This window comes from Scophthalmus maximus, chromosome 17 (assembly GCF_022379125.1).
Source record: "Scophthalmus maximus strain ysfricsl-2021 chromosome 17, ASM2237912v1, whole genome shotgun sequence".
NCBI classification, from domain to species: Eukaryota; Metazoa; Chordata; class Actinopteri; order Pleuronectiformes; family Scophthalmidae; genus Scophthalmus; species Scophthalmus maximus.
Genome location: NC_061531.1, coordinates 8,372,756 through 8,387,690, shown reverse-complemented (window position 1 = coordinate 8,387,690; position 14,935 = coordinate 8,372,756). Strand labels below are relative to the sequence as shown.

Genomic DNA, 14,935 nt, shown 5'->3' with positions numbered 1-14,935 from the left:
CGGGTGAACCTCGCCTCAGTTCATCGTTAACATCTGATATAAAAGTCTCCTCTGGCATCATTGTTAGTGCACTATTTACTACTGGAAATGTGTTCACAACTAACAAACGTACGGTGAAAAGATGACTTGAGTTTCCAAAACCACATGGGACTGCTATGTTGCTTTTGTTCTGGCTTGTTTCATGGGAATGAAGCTTGCAGTTTAGTGAGTGCCTCTTCCTGTCTTTCACCGCTCCAAAGGACAGATATCCAGAATCCAGATTTTATATAAAAATGATTTAATTCTTTACACTATGCACTAAAAAGAATGTGCAAGTTAAAAAAAAGGAGAGAGAGAGAGAGAAACAAACAACCCTAGAACATGTTGCACACACAGCTGCAAGCACTCACTGTTTTACAAAAATTGTCTCCCATAACCACACGACAAACTGAAGCTTGTCTCATCATTCACTGAGCAAGTCAGTTGTTTTTCTCAAAAACAAAACACATGCATTTTTGTTTATTTGACCAGACAACCTTCCACTTCTCCTCTTAAGAAACTCAAGGCCCACCATCTTGTTCACCGTGGCCATGATCTGCAGGACACCTGTACCTGCGGAGCACCGAGTCAGCCCTGTGTGGTGTTTACTGTGCTTGGCCCTGAAAACAATAACTGGTGTTTTGTTTTGGGCACAGTCACTGTGACTTTGTCTACCGGCCAAAAAGCATTTTGAATGCAAATGGGATTTGTGCAAACAAAGAATAAATCAATAACCTGACTCCTTTGGTCCTCAAATGTACTGCACAAAATGGAAGAATATAAAATGGCCAAAATAAAGGTCTGAGGCATGAGAAGAATCAGATGAGACATTTTTTCATTAACAGTTTTAGCACTCAATTTAACAATGTAAACGCTCTTTTTCTATACACATGCAAGAGGTTTTTCATGCTTGGGACAAATGCTTCCATTCAACCCATATAAATATTCCTGTTTGTGTTTGCCTGAATGATATTTTGGCCTTTTGAACATTTACTTATTTGTCTGCATATGGAGTGTGAAGTGGAGAAAGAATTTCAAAAGTTTCAGATAAAGGCACATGGATATGGATTTGTAAAAATGGCAAAATCAAGAGAAATAGAAACAGTCAATCATGCCTTACTTGGTCCTGTACTGAACATGCACAGGAGTGGATTCATACTGAAAACCGCCAAGTGGAAAACAGATTTAAGGGGCAATATGCAAGTATTTTAGTTTGAAACATTCAAAAATAAACTAAGATTATTGACAGAATGAGAATTTCAATGACATTTTTGTCTTTAGCGTTGCAGAGATATTTAGAGAATTTAGCATGCTAATCAGCTAGCCATGACCCATCCTGTATCACAATACCACTTTGTGCATCAAGAGGCGATAGTGAGCCTAGTTGCAGAAACATGCACGCGGGGACGCTCTCATGCGTACGGGTGCACAGAATGTAGAGGTGCACAGAATGAATGGCCGATGGCCAATCTGACTGAGGCACAGGACAAGGAGAGAGGGGGGACCAAAAAGTGCATTTCCTGGTAATGTGCTGCCTCCTGTTAAGCCAAGTCTTAACAGGACTAATGTTGTGTAAACTTTTGGCATTTCTTTCATAGTGTAGGTACTGGGTCAAGTCATGAAGGTCCCGTCAAGGTGAGGGAAGACAGTTTTTTTCACTTCTTATTTGACCCATTCTTTTTTCAGGCTTGATATGTTACAGTGACATAAAAATGACCCCACCCAGAAGGTGACCACACTAGTTTGTGCTCTTGCGTCCTTGTACTTGTGAGTATGTGCTGCCTCCTTTGCTCATTTTGTCCTTCAGGCCTTTCAGGTTGTACAGCCGGCTAAAGGTGAGGGCGAACGGAGCCCCTCCTTCTCCCTGCCTGTGCGCTTCCCGAGGATGAGGACGGGGCTGCGACTGTATGTTCAAGTGTGTGTGGAAAACCGAGGCCGGGGCTTTAGTGTAAGAATGTCGATTCTGCGACTGTCCGAATCTCGCCCTGCTCTCGGCCACCGGAGGCTGTCGAGAGAGGAGGCTTTGCCGGCTGTGGGAGACCACAACCTGCTCCCGCCCTGCTGCAGACCCGACAGCAACCACTGCCAGTGGAGGGGGCGGCCTGGGCGGTCTTCGAGGAGAAGGGGAGGACGCCCCACCGTCCTGCTGTTGTCGTCTTGGAGGCTTGGATGGAGAGAAGAATAATGAGGTATCAATGCTTTTGACTAGGGTTTCGTGTAACACTTCAGCAGACACCGTGCGTCTGTGGTGTGCCTGCGACTTATCTGCAATTCAGTGTGAAATTTGCACGCACACAAATGGATTCCTGAGTGCCATAAAAGCTTTGCTGCAAATGGAAAAGAGACGTACATGGTTGCGAATGTGAGCTTTGTTTTATTGTCACTTTTTTTTTAAATATTACATGACGGACCCGAGTTTAGACGTTCCAACAGCACCTCACTGACTTGTCAGGTAGAAAAGTGTAGACTCGGGCCAACAGTGAGTGACATAGACACTATCAATCTTTTACACATTCGTTAATGTTGCATCAGTGCGAGCGTGCGTGCCGCGTCATTAAAAAGTGTGTCACTTTAATTCACACTCCGTCTCCTTGTTCAATAATGAACAATGACGTGTCATGTGTTTCACCTTTGTGACGCTCTGCTGGTGGATACTCTGAATACCTAGACGTGCATGCACGCACACGCACCTCATACATCACTATGCACCACAGACAGACAGACGTAAATCTAATTTGGGAATATACAGTGAGGAAACTTGTACGGCTCAAAAGGTATTAAATATTCATGGACTTTGTAATTAAATATTAATGATCAAACTAGATTTACTTGGTATGTGCAAAAAATATATATACCTACTTGTCACTAATGACACACAAACGTTCATGGTTCATTTTGAGAATTAGTAATTTTGGAAAAAATTATAGGACAAGCTTGAAAAATTCAGCTAACGTAGCTTAGCACAATCAGTGGAAACGAGGCGATACAGCTTACTGATGGGAACACATACCAGCACGACATATTGGTTGTGTCAGCCGGGAGACTTTGACATGCATGAGAGCAAAGACTCCAGGAAGTTGCTTTGTCTTTTTTACACAAACACACATTCATAAGCTGTTAATCAGTGACCTTGAGAAGTGCTGGTACAGGTGATTTTGTTTCCTTTAGACCAGGCTGTTTCCCCATGTTTCCAATATTCATGCTTAGCTAGCCTCATATCTATCTGATAGAGCCACAGTCTATGCATCAAAAAATGTGAGTGGTATAAATACCATTTTCACTTTTGTATTGCCTATGGACGGCGATACATCTCTTGCGCGTTGAAGATTGTGAGGACTAACTTCATCACATTTATGAAAATTGATTGCTTTATTGTAAAACGGTTTTTCAAAGAAACACCAACAGACTGATATTTCTCCTTTTTAATGAATGTGAAGATGCATATATTTTACGCTGAACAGTATATTGCAAAGTGATAAGAAAATAAGAAAGAACAAATGATTGTGGTTGGATTAACCTGCACGTTGGCTTTAGGTTGTGTTTGATGAGGGGAATTATTTTGCACGCAAAGATGAAAACATCTGCTGTCTTACTGCTCATACCTCCGGCCCCTCAGTCTCTCTGGGTGACTGGGGCCTGTCTCTGCTCTCCACGCCGCTGGGTCTTAGTGCCGCCTCGTCCACCACCTTCTCTTTGACTCCGTCAGAGGAAACCTGCTCTGCCTCAAGGTCGCCAGCGGACAGTCCCTTTAATTCGTTCATTTCTGATTCTCCTGGAGTCCCTCCTCCATCAACCAGTCTCTGTGCTGCTGATTGGTTTGGCAATCGTTTTCTTTCAGCCGCCTGGGGTTGGGCTTTCTTGTCTGTTTCTACCACTGCTGTTGATTCTTGATGATGCTCTGCCTTTGTCTTGGCCTCATCGCTCCTCTTTGGCCTCTGGTAATCTTCTTCTGTCCTCCTCCCTGCCACACTGACTTCTGTGCGCTTTACATCCTTTTCTCTTTCATTTTCCTCAATTGTTAATTCCTTCCCCTCCCCAACTTTTATTTTCTCAAGTAAAGAGGAAGAAGTGGAGACGGTAGTGGACAGACTCTGCGTTTCATTCCCGTCCATTTCACCAAACATACAAGTTATATTGTTTATGTAAAGTGGACTCTCGGGATCCCCTGTTGTCCCGTAGTTGTGAAAACCTGCTCGGTCGAACACGGCGTCGCGGAGAGGAGAGTCGCAACATTCATAATACTCGTCCGAGGTGGGGGAGAGCCCGGAGTCCTCCCTCGATGAGACGTAGCCGTCTGGCGTAGGTGTTCGAAAGTCTGGGGTGGGTGTGCGTGGTAGAAATCCGTCTGGAGTTGTAGTGCGCACCAGAGAAGGGAGTTGCTGCGATTCTCGCTCAGCGGTCGGCGAATGAGAGTCGGGCGTGTGTGTCTTGGAGAGATTCAAGTACTGCGGTCGTTGAGGAGTGCGTGAGCTTCCCCCGTCCTTAGGGGTCTGTTGGGATTCTTGAGCAGTAATAGTGGTGTGTGCGTTATGTTTTGCCACATTGGGCTTACTGTCTGTGTGGTGCGCTGATGTGACAATTGGATTACCACCGCTGTCTGTGGGTGTGCTGGTAGTTGTGGCAGAAACAGGAGTGTGTGTTGTTGAAGCTTTCAGAGAGTCCATAGTCTCCAGCACATCGAAACCAGCCGGGTTCAGTTCACAACACGATATTCTCTGAGGTTGACGTGCTCTTGCAAGGTATGTTTTGCATTGTATCACATTTTCACTCGTATCCTTTGGCACGTTTGCAAACTTACAGTGTATAAGGGTTTTTTCTGGGGCCTTGGTGTCCGTCTGTGCTGTGGCTACACAGTCAGTCTCTGTCTTTGGGAGCATTTTGCAGTCGGATGACGTCAAGCTCTTCGGCTCAACATCCTTTGGAATTATTTCTAAAATATTCACAGTATTTGCCTTTGGTGCATCAGTAGTCAAAACATCCGATTGGGCTTGCGCTTTGATTCCAGCGGCCGATTGTGTTGCTGCTCTGTCGCCGCGCAGTCCGATCGTTTCCTCGCCCTTTCTCTCTGGGGAAGTCACATTCTGCTCTGGCTTTGGGCCTTCTACCGAGATCTCAGTTTCATTTTGAGTTCCTGTTTTGCTTCCACCGTTGTCCTGCAGTTGTGAGACAGTCTCTGGCCCATTTTCCGGCGGTGACTGCACCACATTCGCTGCATCAGGTTTACTGTGGGCCACTGTTCGCCCCGTGCCGGCCAGGCTCTCGGGTCTCCTGACAACACTGATCTCCGGCAGCTTCGGACCGTGACTGGCGCGGCCTTCCTTGATCACCAGATGGACTGTGCGAGGTTTAGGTACAGGAGCGACCAAGGTCAGACAAGAGGATGCAGAGGGCTGAGGGAGGGGAGGCTGTACAGTTGTAGAAGAAGAGATGAGAGGGGGAACGGAAGAGGAGCAGCTGCTGGTGGGCACAGGAGCACAGACACTGGTAGCTGTCCTTGAATCCACCGCAGGACAGGGCGTGTTTTTTTCCCCCGATAGGGAGGTGGAACTGACAGGCTGAGGGTGCACAGGGGAGGCAGAGGGGGGGTGTGCAGTGGGAGTCTGGGTATTAGGTGTCATTTCAGAGGAGTTGTGTGGCTGCGCGAGAACAGCTTGTGTATGTGAATCTGTCTGTGACACCCCTGTCTTTGTTTGTGTGCGTTGTTCAGAGTTTGAGTGTGCGGGGCCACTCAACTCCGGGGTGTGTGTCTTGTACACAGCAGCACTTTGTGTGTTTAAACTAGTTTGGGCTTTTTTTTTAGCGCTCGACTCTGGGAGGGACTGCGCTTCAGGGCTGCTTGTGGTAAAACTTTGTGCTGTGTCAGTGTTGGGAGTGGATGTGCCATTGCTGGACTGGGGAGGCGTGCGTGCACTGTGGTGAGGTGAGGTGCCGTGACCTGCATCTTGGTTGGTGGGTGTGTTTGAATGCAGTTTATTCTCCGTGTTAAGAGCCTTAATTGTGTCTCTGCCAGGTTCAGACTTTTGCCCAGAGGTGGATGATTTCTCTTCAGGGGCTTCTCCTTTAGTTTTGATGTCACCAGGCTCTGCACTGAGTGGTGTTGCCTGAACACCGTCCACCACAGACTCTTCAGCTTTTGCATTATTTTGTGATGGCTGGGGTTTATTCTTCTCCTCGTTTTTTGGAGTGATCTGTCTGCGCTGGGCAACATCTGGCAGGACTGCCTTGGCCACGCTGAATGGACTGCTAAACCTGATTGCTTGGCTCGTTTCGAACATCTCAGATCGCTGCATATTGAACTGAGTCGGTTTTTTGGCGTCCCGAATGTTAATGAACCCAATCACGTCACTGGAGGGGTCAGGTTCTGGCCAGGTGGGCAGGTATGAGATCAAGTATACCTTCTCTAAATGAATAAGTCCAGGGTGGAGGGGAGGAGCCTCCTGTATAGTGTCTTTACTCCTCCTTTTCTTGGTTTCTTGGTTCTTGGAGTTCTCTGAGGGTTGGGGCTCTTTGGGGCTGCCTTGGCCAGCAGAGGGGATCAGGCTCTGGTTGCCTGCAGCAACCAGAGCATATTTGGGGTTGTACAGTTTCCTGACATCAGCAGCAGAAGGAGGTACGACGATGGGCGGCGGCGGGAGGGGCTCCGGCTCAGGTTCAGGCTCCAGGGTGACCTGCCGGAGGTCAACAGAGCTCGAGGTCATGTAAAGGAAGCGAAACAGTCGGTCGAAGGCTTCCACTGCCTGGCCCGTAACCACGGTGATGAGGTTCCTGTCCAGTCGCGAGGACATCCAGGTGAAACTACAAGACATGACAAAACACATGCACTGAGGGCAAGTAAACAGCAGTAACACAATCTGGCAGGTAGATTCTGGTAGGAATCTCAAGAATGCAGACGGTATCCTCTCATTACTCACACCACATACAGTTTGCCAAGTGACATATTATAATGACTATACAATTACAGTGTCTGGGAAACAGAGATAAAGTATCAAGCTTCTGCTGACGTCTATGGGTTGTCGCTGACGACAAAGGATTTCCAATCAAACAATACATATGAATAGGTTTTATCATTTTCAATAATGTTTATTTGTCCTTCTACCTTCTGCTCCCTAAAACTGCGGAACTATGTATGTGTGATGTATACCTCCTCAAATAAACCGGAAGTATAGAGCTAAAACTAAACTGCAATATACATCCATTTAATTCTATTGTGCACTGGAAACATTTACAACCAGTTCATCTCGTTTGTGGAGATGCCTCAGAACATTGATAGGACCCAGTGCATTCTTTCTTCACATCTGTCCACTCCATGCACACTTAAGACAGGTGGAGCACACGGAGATTACCTTTCCATCAGCCTTTGTTTTTCTTTCTTTATCTACTCTCTCACACACACACACACACATACAGAGAAAGTATGCTGACCTGTATGACCCAGACACAGCTTTATCTCCATCGACGAACATGAATCTGTGACCCAGTTGACCTCTGACCCTGGTGCTCGACCGAGTGCAGAACTCTGCTCCTTCTGTGCAGCGAACACGAAGGTGCTGTAAAACACACACACACACACACACACACACACACACACACACACACACACACACACACACACACACACACACACACACACACACACACACACACACACACACACACACACACACACACACACACACACACACACACACACACACAGGGTATATTTAACTGTTACTTCATCTTTACCTGGAACTACAATCATAACGTGTTCAATACATCGAATGTCAAAAACATTATTATAATTATATAAGGTGATGCTATTTTTCTCTTTGAATATTTATTGACTGATTGATGGTCAGGGTTTATGCAAATCAAAACGATTACAAGTATTGTAGATGCTTTTCCATTAGACAACTTTACATTTCTTAAAGCATGCTTAGAATAACATGTGGCACTACAGGGCTTAAATGTTAACTTTTTTTTATAAAATCATTAAAGCCATTTTAAGAAAATTACCCTACATTTTCATCATTCTCTTAACATTCGTTGATCAACATTTTAAGTCTATGTTGGAACTTTCGTCTGTGCGGTCATACTGTCACAAAATACTTAATTAAAATCTGTTGTTTGATGAGGATCTATTCTTGGTCCACTTTTTAATTTTTTATGGTTACATTAAAATGCAAAGAACTGAGATGTTGACAAATGTTGGTTGCTTCTTGAGAATGTGTCCATTAACATCGATTACCTTTAATGTAGTGAAAATATTGGATTTTTTATCCTCTACTGTTTTAGCGTTTGTTCTCACTAGGGCTTTACACTGTATTTCTTTACATGTGTACAGTCTTTGTGGGTGTGTAAGCATGTATTCATTTTTCTGCATTGTGTACATGTAAACACAGCCGCTCTGACAGGCTCGAAGGTGTGGGTGTTTACCTGTACAAAAATATATTCAATGTGTGACAGTGGCAACATTTAACTAACATTCATGATAATAACAGGGTGGAGCTGTGTCTGGAGTTCTAGTCATGAAAAAAAACACGTTTCACATAAGACATTACATGTGTATTCGAGTTCCTCGTTCTCAGTTACTTCACTCAGAATCACTTATTTCTTTGTTTCTTCTTTTCTTTCAGGGCGGCCCAGAAGTAAGAGATATCTATGTAGAATGAGTGTCAAGAATATCAAAAGCTTTTTTTTGTAAGAAATTTGCATTGCTGCAATTCAGCAGCCAGATTCTCTATTGCATTGACATCTAAATGGAATATGATGTTTTGGGCCAATGAGCCAAAAATATGTCCCTTTTCATGGGCTCCTTCACATGCGTTAGAAATTTCCAGCCATATTTTTCCTGATTTCTCGAGGACGTGAACACGAGGACAAGTGTATCCATTGTGGCCTTCGTTGCATGTCCACCATCGTTCAGTGGTGTGTTCAGCCGATCAACCTGGAAAAAAACTGGGAACATCATGTGATCAAATCGTGCACACAATAATGTTTGGTTTGTGTGCCGTCCTTACTGGCAAACCTGCAATGTGGAAATAATACAATCCAAGAATAACAAAAACAAAATCCAATAATAAAACTCCACTGCAGTATTTTCACAGGGAGTCTGGGTGTGCTGGTAGTCAGACTGTTACAGATGCATTTGATTTATGTGCCATCATCCTGGTATGCTCCATTTAAGACGCTGTTTGTCAATGGTTGGAAGTCCCTTTCTCTAGTGACAAACTACTTCATTTTGGCTTGATGCATTGACCTGGTGCCACCCTGACCCACCATTGTTTTGGTTGTTCTAAGTTTGGACATAGACCATACCGTTATATAGCTATAGGAGCACACGTTGAGCTTTTGGCTCTTTGAAAGACACAACTTCATGCACCAGGTGTCTCAGAGGGGCTGAACCCTGAACCGTGATGCTGCTAAACATTCATGTAACCAGTTTTTTGTTGTTGTTTTTCTTCCCTTATTCTCTCCCAGTCCCACCCTTCACTTTCTCTTCCTCTCAGTGCATTCCTTTGGCAAACAGATTAGATAAAAATCAGCAAATTGCATTTCAGGGCGTGTGTGTGTCTTCTGTTCTGAGCTGTGACTGTAAGGCGCTTAAACAGTTATGCAAAGAATCCTATGTGAATATAAAACCAGACGGATCAAAATATACTGTAGCCTCAACAGAAAACAACATCCCGGGCCAAATTAGACAATGAGGTTTTCACTAGTGTGTGAAAAAAGAAAAAAACCCTGAGCTCTAAGCCAGCATCTGCCACTGTTACAGTGACCCTTCACTGTAACAGAGGTGTAAAATAGACAGAAATCGCCTCACACAACTGAAGAGTGAGAAGAATTTGGCACCTCTTTTCCTACGTCATCTCATCGCACCACTCATCTGCTCCCCATCCCGTCTTATCTATCGACTCCTCCACTTCTTCCGTCTTGTCACTCACAGCTGACGGTCAAACTCCTCACCTCTTCAGCTGCTCATCACTGTTTAAGGGCCGTCCCGTGGGCAGTCAAATGTCCTGTCGATACCACGCAGGACCCACAGTGATAGGTCACGTCAGATGTCAGACACTCGTATTGGAGGATCGTGTATAACCTACATGGTTATACAATTTTGAGCGTATAGGCTTTATCAGGACTATAAATCCCTCAAGTGTTTTAAAGGACAGACCCCTAGTGCACATAGAGTATATGGCCACGATATGAACACGCCAAGTTTTGGACCAATTGTGCTCTAGCCGTCAAACACGCCTCACTGAGCTGCATTAATACATTAACTCTGTTTCTTAATATGCATCTTTTCGTTAGCAAGTGAACCAAACAAAGAGACAACAGCCAGCTGTTACAACTAATGACATCCGCTCATGTGTTATGTGAGCAGAATCTGAACGGGTTAAAACAGCAATCTCGTGGCATGTATTTCTGCGGAAGGTCTTGGGTGTGCCGCCACGCCTGACAGGAGGTTGAAAACCGCATGTGAACTGAAATCCTGCCCAAACCTCCCTGCAACAACAGATAACAACATGTTGACAATCCAACCAATAAGGAAAGAGGAGGCACAGGCTGTATTTCTCTTGATACTGAGCATTTCTGCTGTCAGATATTAGACTAATTTAATTCAAGGCAACTTCACAAATAAGTGTGAACGGTGCAGATGTGCTACTGATGGGTTTGTCCATGGTGTAGACAGATAATCAATCACCAAACACTTGCAATTAAGGAAAAATCAATGAACAGGAACGAGGCAATATCCCTGACAGTGTCAGCCTCCATCACTTGTCATATGCCCTATAACCATCTCTAAGTTCATAATGCACAAATGTCCATGTGTGACTGTGGCATTTTTCTGCTGCTTTGCTTATAGATCCAGATCCAGATGGGGCTGGAAGTGTTAGGCTGCTACTGTCTTTCCTAAGAAACAGACAGGCAGAGGGGAGCTTGACTTTGTGTGTTTGTGTGTGTGTGACTCTTCCTTTTCTATCTCCATGATCTGTATGTGTGTGAGTCAATAGACACCGTGTCACCATGTGTGTGCCTGTTTGTGCACGCCCATGTCAGATAACTCAGATAAGCTGTCTTATATACTGCATGTATTTATAATAACATCTCTTAACGTTTTCTGAATACAGCGTTTAATTTGCATCTTCAGTGCCTAACTTGTGCACTTCATGGACACCAGGAAATAAACGCTAACATATTGAAGTTAACGATTTACTGTATCTATTGTCAAGAGCCAACCTGGGAGGGTTTGCTTGGTTGCTGTTTGAGCCCTTGTGTGTGTGTGTGTGAGAGAAAGAGAAAGAAAAGCATGGGGAGCACATGCATGCAGATGGATTGTGCTTTCACTTATTCGTGCCTTATAAAAATCTCTTGTCTTCAATTGCATGTCTTTCTTTCAAGATAATTACTTTACGGATGTTTTTCATGTCTAAACAATTAGTTGACTTCTTTTTTTGTTTTAATTCACATGTAATCTCTGCTCTGAACACGTGGGGATTCTCCCCACAAGCCAAAGGTCAAATATTCACTCTCCATTGCTTTATCTATATAGGAACTGTGACACTTTAACCGTGAAGAGCTATTGGCCAGATTACCATGAAATGTGTTCCCAAGAAGATGGATGTTAATGTTTTAGCCTTCATATCGTAAAAGAATCCATCTGGAAAATTAGACTTCAACTCAAGACTTCAGCTTCGGCTCGGCCTCCACAAAGGTATAAGGGGCCGATGTTGGCTCACCTTGAAGTGTCCAGGGTGCATGTTGGCCCTCTGACACATGGACAGGAAATGAGGTAGCCCTGTGCGTTCCAACAGGATGTAGACAGACACCCTCCGCTTGAAACTGGCGTCTAGCAGATCTTGGAAGATGTCCACATCAGTGAAGGCGTCCATCACCACTGCAATCACCTGCAGACACACACACACACACACAATACAGACAATATTGTCCACGCACATTGGGAAAATACACATGTAGAAGAACTCATGGATGAATTCAGAAAAGACAGAGGTAATCACCTTTGGCCCTGAACCACCTAGCAGACAAACCACAACTAGAAACCATGGTATGACACTTGATTCCTAAATAAGGAATATGTCAATAACCTTATTGAATCTTGTAAATTTCACCTAATAAAATCAGCTCTGTCTTTTTTTTTCAACTACAGAAGCTTATTCACACTTGTGTCTTTTCATGCAAAATTTTCTTTTATGTTAACTTTCTTATTTTTGTTTAGTACCATTCGTGTTGTAAAGCACATTATAACCTTGTTTAGATAAGTGACATAGAAATAAAGTATTGTGATTATTTACATACTGTAGTTGATGCATTCAATTTAATGAATACATACACACACACACAGCCACCTTATCACTGTGCAGTATAGGATCCGACCACAGTTTGACTATAACTAACATATGCAAACATTGTCCAACGGTTTCCTCTTCTGACAAATTGCAAATTGACAAACACTGAAGTCGTTCCACAGGTTTGAGTGAAATATGAGCATGTTTTCCTTTTCAGACAATAATTACAGGAAGTCATGATTGTTTCCCTAGCTCTCATAGGACCCATATATTTATGTCAGAATCTCTCCAGGGGAAATGCCCACGGGAAATAACGCACGCCACAGAGAACATGTCGCCGGGTCGGTGAAGTGTGCAGCACTTCTCCCAGTCCCTGATAAAGACAGTTGCACTTTACTCTTGATTGTCTCATGTGGTCAGCAGCCTGTACTCTGACCTCATGGATGCTCATTGGTGACACTGTGTCAACATTTACAGTTCACCTTTACGAATGGGGCGACAGCAGTTCCACGGATCTGTGATGCTGGTACATCCTCAACATTCATCAGCCGTGCAGGTATTTAAGAAGCTTGTGTGACTTTAGACACTGTAAACCCATGTGCCTCTCTGGGCTTACAGCAGGCCCGTGTTACAATGGCTTGATTCTGTGCAACACATGAGGGCCCTTATAATATAGATACAGTAATATTTAGCCCATTAGAAGGTCTTAAACAAGTTTAATATAACATAACAAGTACTGACAATAAGGCACAACAGCCTCAGCTCATTTGAATCCTTAACATCAGTGATCATCTTTTATGACTTACATGCTTATCAGTCAAATGCAGATCTCCAAGAGTAATAAACTGACCGTTCATTGGACAAATACAACACCCAAGAGAATAAATATACCAAACTTACCTTTTGCGCCTGCGCAATCATTTTCCTGACAATCTCCTTGATGTGCGCCTGGCCGTCCAGCGGCGGCTGCGCGTAAACCGTGGTGCGCGTCACCCCGCGGTACGACTCGCAGTCGGGCCAGCCCAGGTCCATCTGGGGCACGGACGTGTCCGACAGCTCGGGCCAGTAGTGCAGCGACAGCGGGGGCTCGTCGTCCGCCGCGTCCTCCTGGAAGAGCTCCGAGCCCGGGTCGTAGGGCTCCGCCGCGCGGGCGAGCGCGTCCTGCTCCGGCTCCGACAGGAAGCCCCGCAGGCCGCGCTCCCGCAGGCACTTGGCGAACGCGTCGCGACCGCCGCGCAGCAGCGCCTCGAGCGCGAGCCGCTGCTCCTCGCAGTAGAGGAACTCCGGCTTGGACTCGTGCGTCCGCGGGTTCACGTGGTTGTCGTCGAGGCACTGGAGCTGGGACAGAGCCATGTCTGCAAACCGAAACAACCGACTAGAACCGACGCTGACACTCCAAAAGAAGAAGAGAAGAACTTTCCGTTAAGTCTCAGGAGGAAGTGCTCCTGCTGAACTGCTCCGGGCGTGCATTAAACCGGCCCGAGCAGAGGCTCTCCGGACTTGGAGCAGGAGGCTACTTCACGTGGTCTCCTGTGACCCGCCATGGCGCATTAACACTCAGACACTATGGAATGAGAGACTTGACCGGCCGGAGAGAGAGAGAGAGCAGGAGAGGGAGAGAGAGAGAGAGAGAGAGAGAGAGAGACTGACACCCGCCCGACAGGTGTGACCCTGACAGGCAAACACACCCACCCGAACACAGACAGACGCACACCTTTATCACGTGAGCTGTGTGTGTGTGTGTGTGTTGTGTGTGTTAAGACCTGTAAAGTACACAACAAAAACGATTGAACAAACCCATTACCCCATCAGCTGCCTATGCAGATGGAACAGAACATGATCATGAAAACCATCAGCACATCACACATAACCGATAACAGGCACTATGTTGATTAACCTGTTCTGTCTTGTTTCACCCCCCCCCCAAGAAGGGAGGAGGATCAAGAACAGAAGCACAAAATAACTTGGACAAAATGCAAAAGTAAGACAGGGAGATCAGGGTGGGATTAATGTGGTGTAAAAACAACGGATAGACTGCATACCTGTAATCGTAAAAATACAAAAATAAATAACAGGAAAGTTCCATGTTGTGTCTTGAACCACAAGCTACACCCTTGACCTGTCGGGTCATCGTGACCAAAACCAAAACCAAAACCTGGAGCATTGGTTTCTAACTCATTAGGTAAGAGGTCCGACTAAATTCCTAAAGTTAACCACAGACAAATGTGTGCAGCAGTGGAACAGAGAAAAAACAAGCCAATACACGGACGGCGGCCGACTCAAACACATAGCCTCCAGCCCTTTTGAGATAGTTGTATATCTTGGATGTTTAAATAACTTCAAAATGCCTAACCTCACTCGATTATCGGCGGATGATAGTCGTGCCGTATAGGGCAGCCTGGTTTGATCTTTGAGCCTGTATGTGATATAATGACACGCCATTAGCTACTGTGTGTGACAGTGGGAGGAAGAACTTTGCCGTAGGGGGCTCACTGTGAGGTATTCGTCAGTCAGTATATGCCCACATGAACATGCATTATTAATTCAATGTGGCTTCTCAGTATATGTTTTGTCGCCCAGAGGCTAAAAACTATGTATGTTACACTGATGAAGTAAGTATTAGCGCAAACTAA

The 14,935-nt window shown here is 45.0% G+C and overlaps 1 protein-coding gene across 1 annotated transcript; it reads right to left on the bottom strand.

Annotated features, from left to right (window-relative positions):
- Positions 1-260: 260 nt before the first annotated feature.
- LOC118288663 (flocculation protein FLO11) lies at positions 261-13,958 on the bottom strand. The gene is made up of 5 exons (XM_035614983.2): positions 13,203-13,958; positions 11,736-11,903; positions 7,441-7,565; positions 3,621-6,813; positions 261-2,182 (listed from the first exon to the last, which is right to left on the bottom strand). The coding sequence occupies exons 1-5, from the start codon at positions 13,653-13,655 to the stop codon at positions 1,757-1,759; spliced, it is 4,365 nt and encodes a 1,454-aa protein (XP_035470876.2). The 5' UTR covers positions 13,656-13,958; the 3' UTR covers positions 261-1,756.
- Positions 13,959-14,935: the final 977 nt, after the last annotated feature.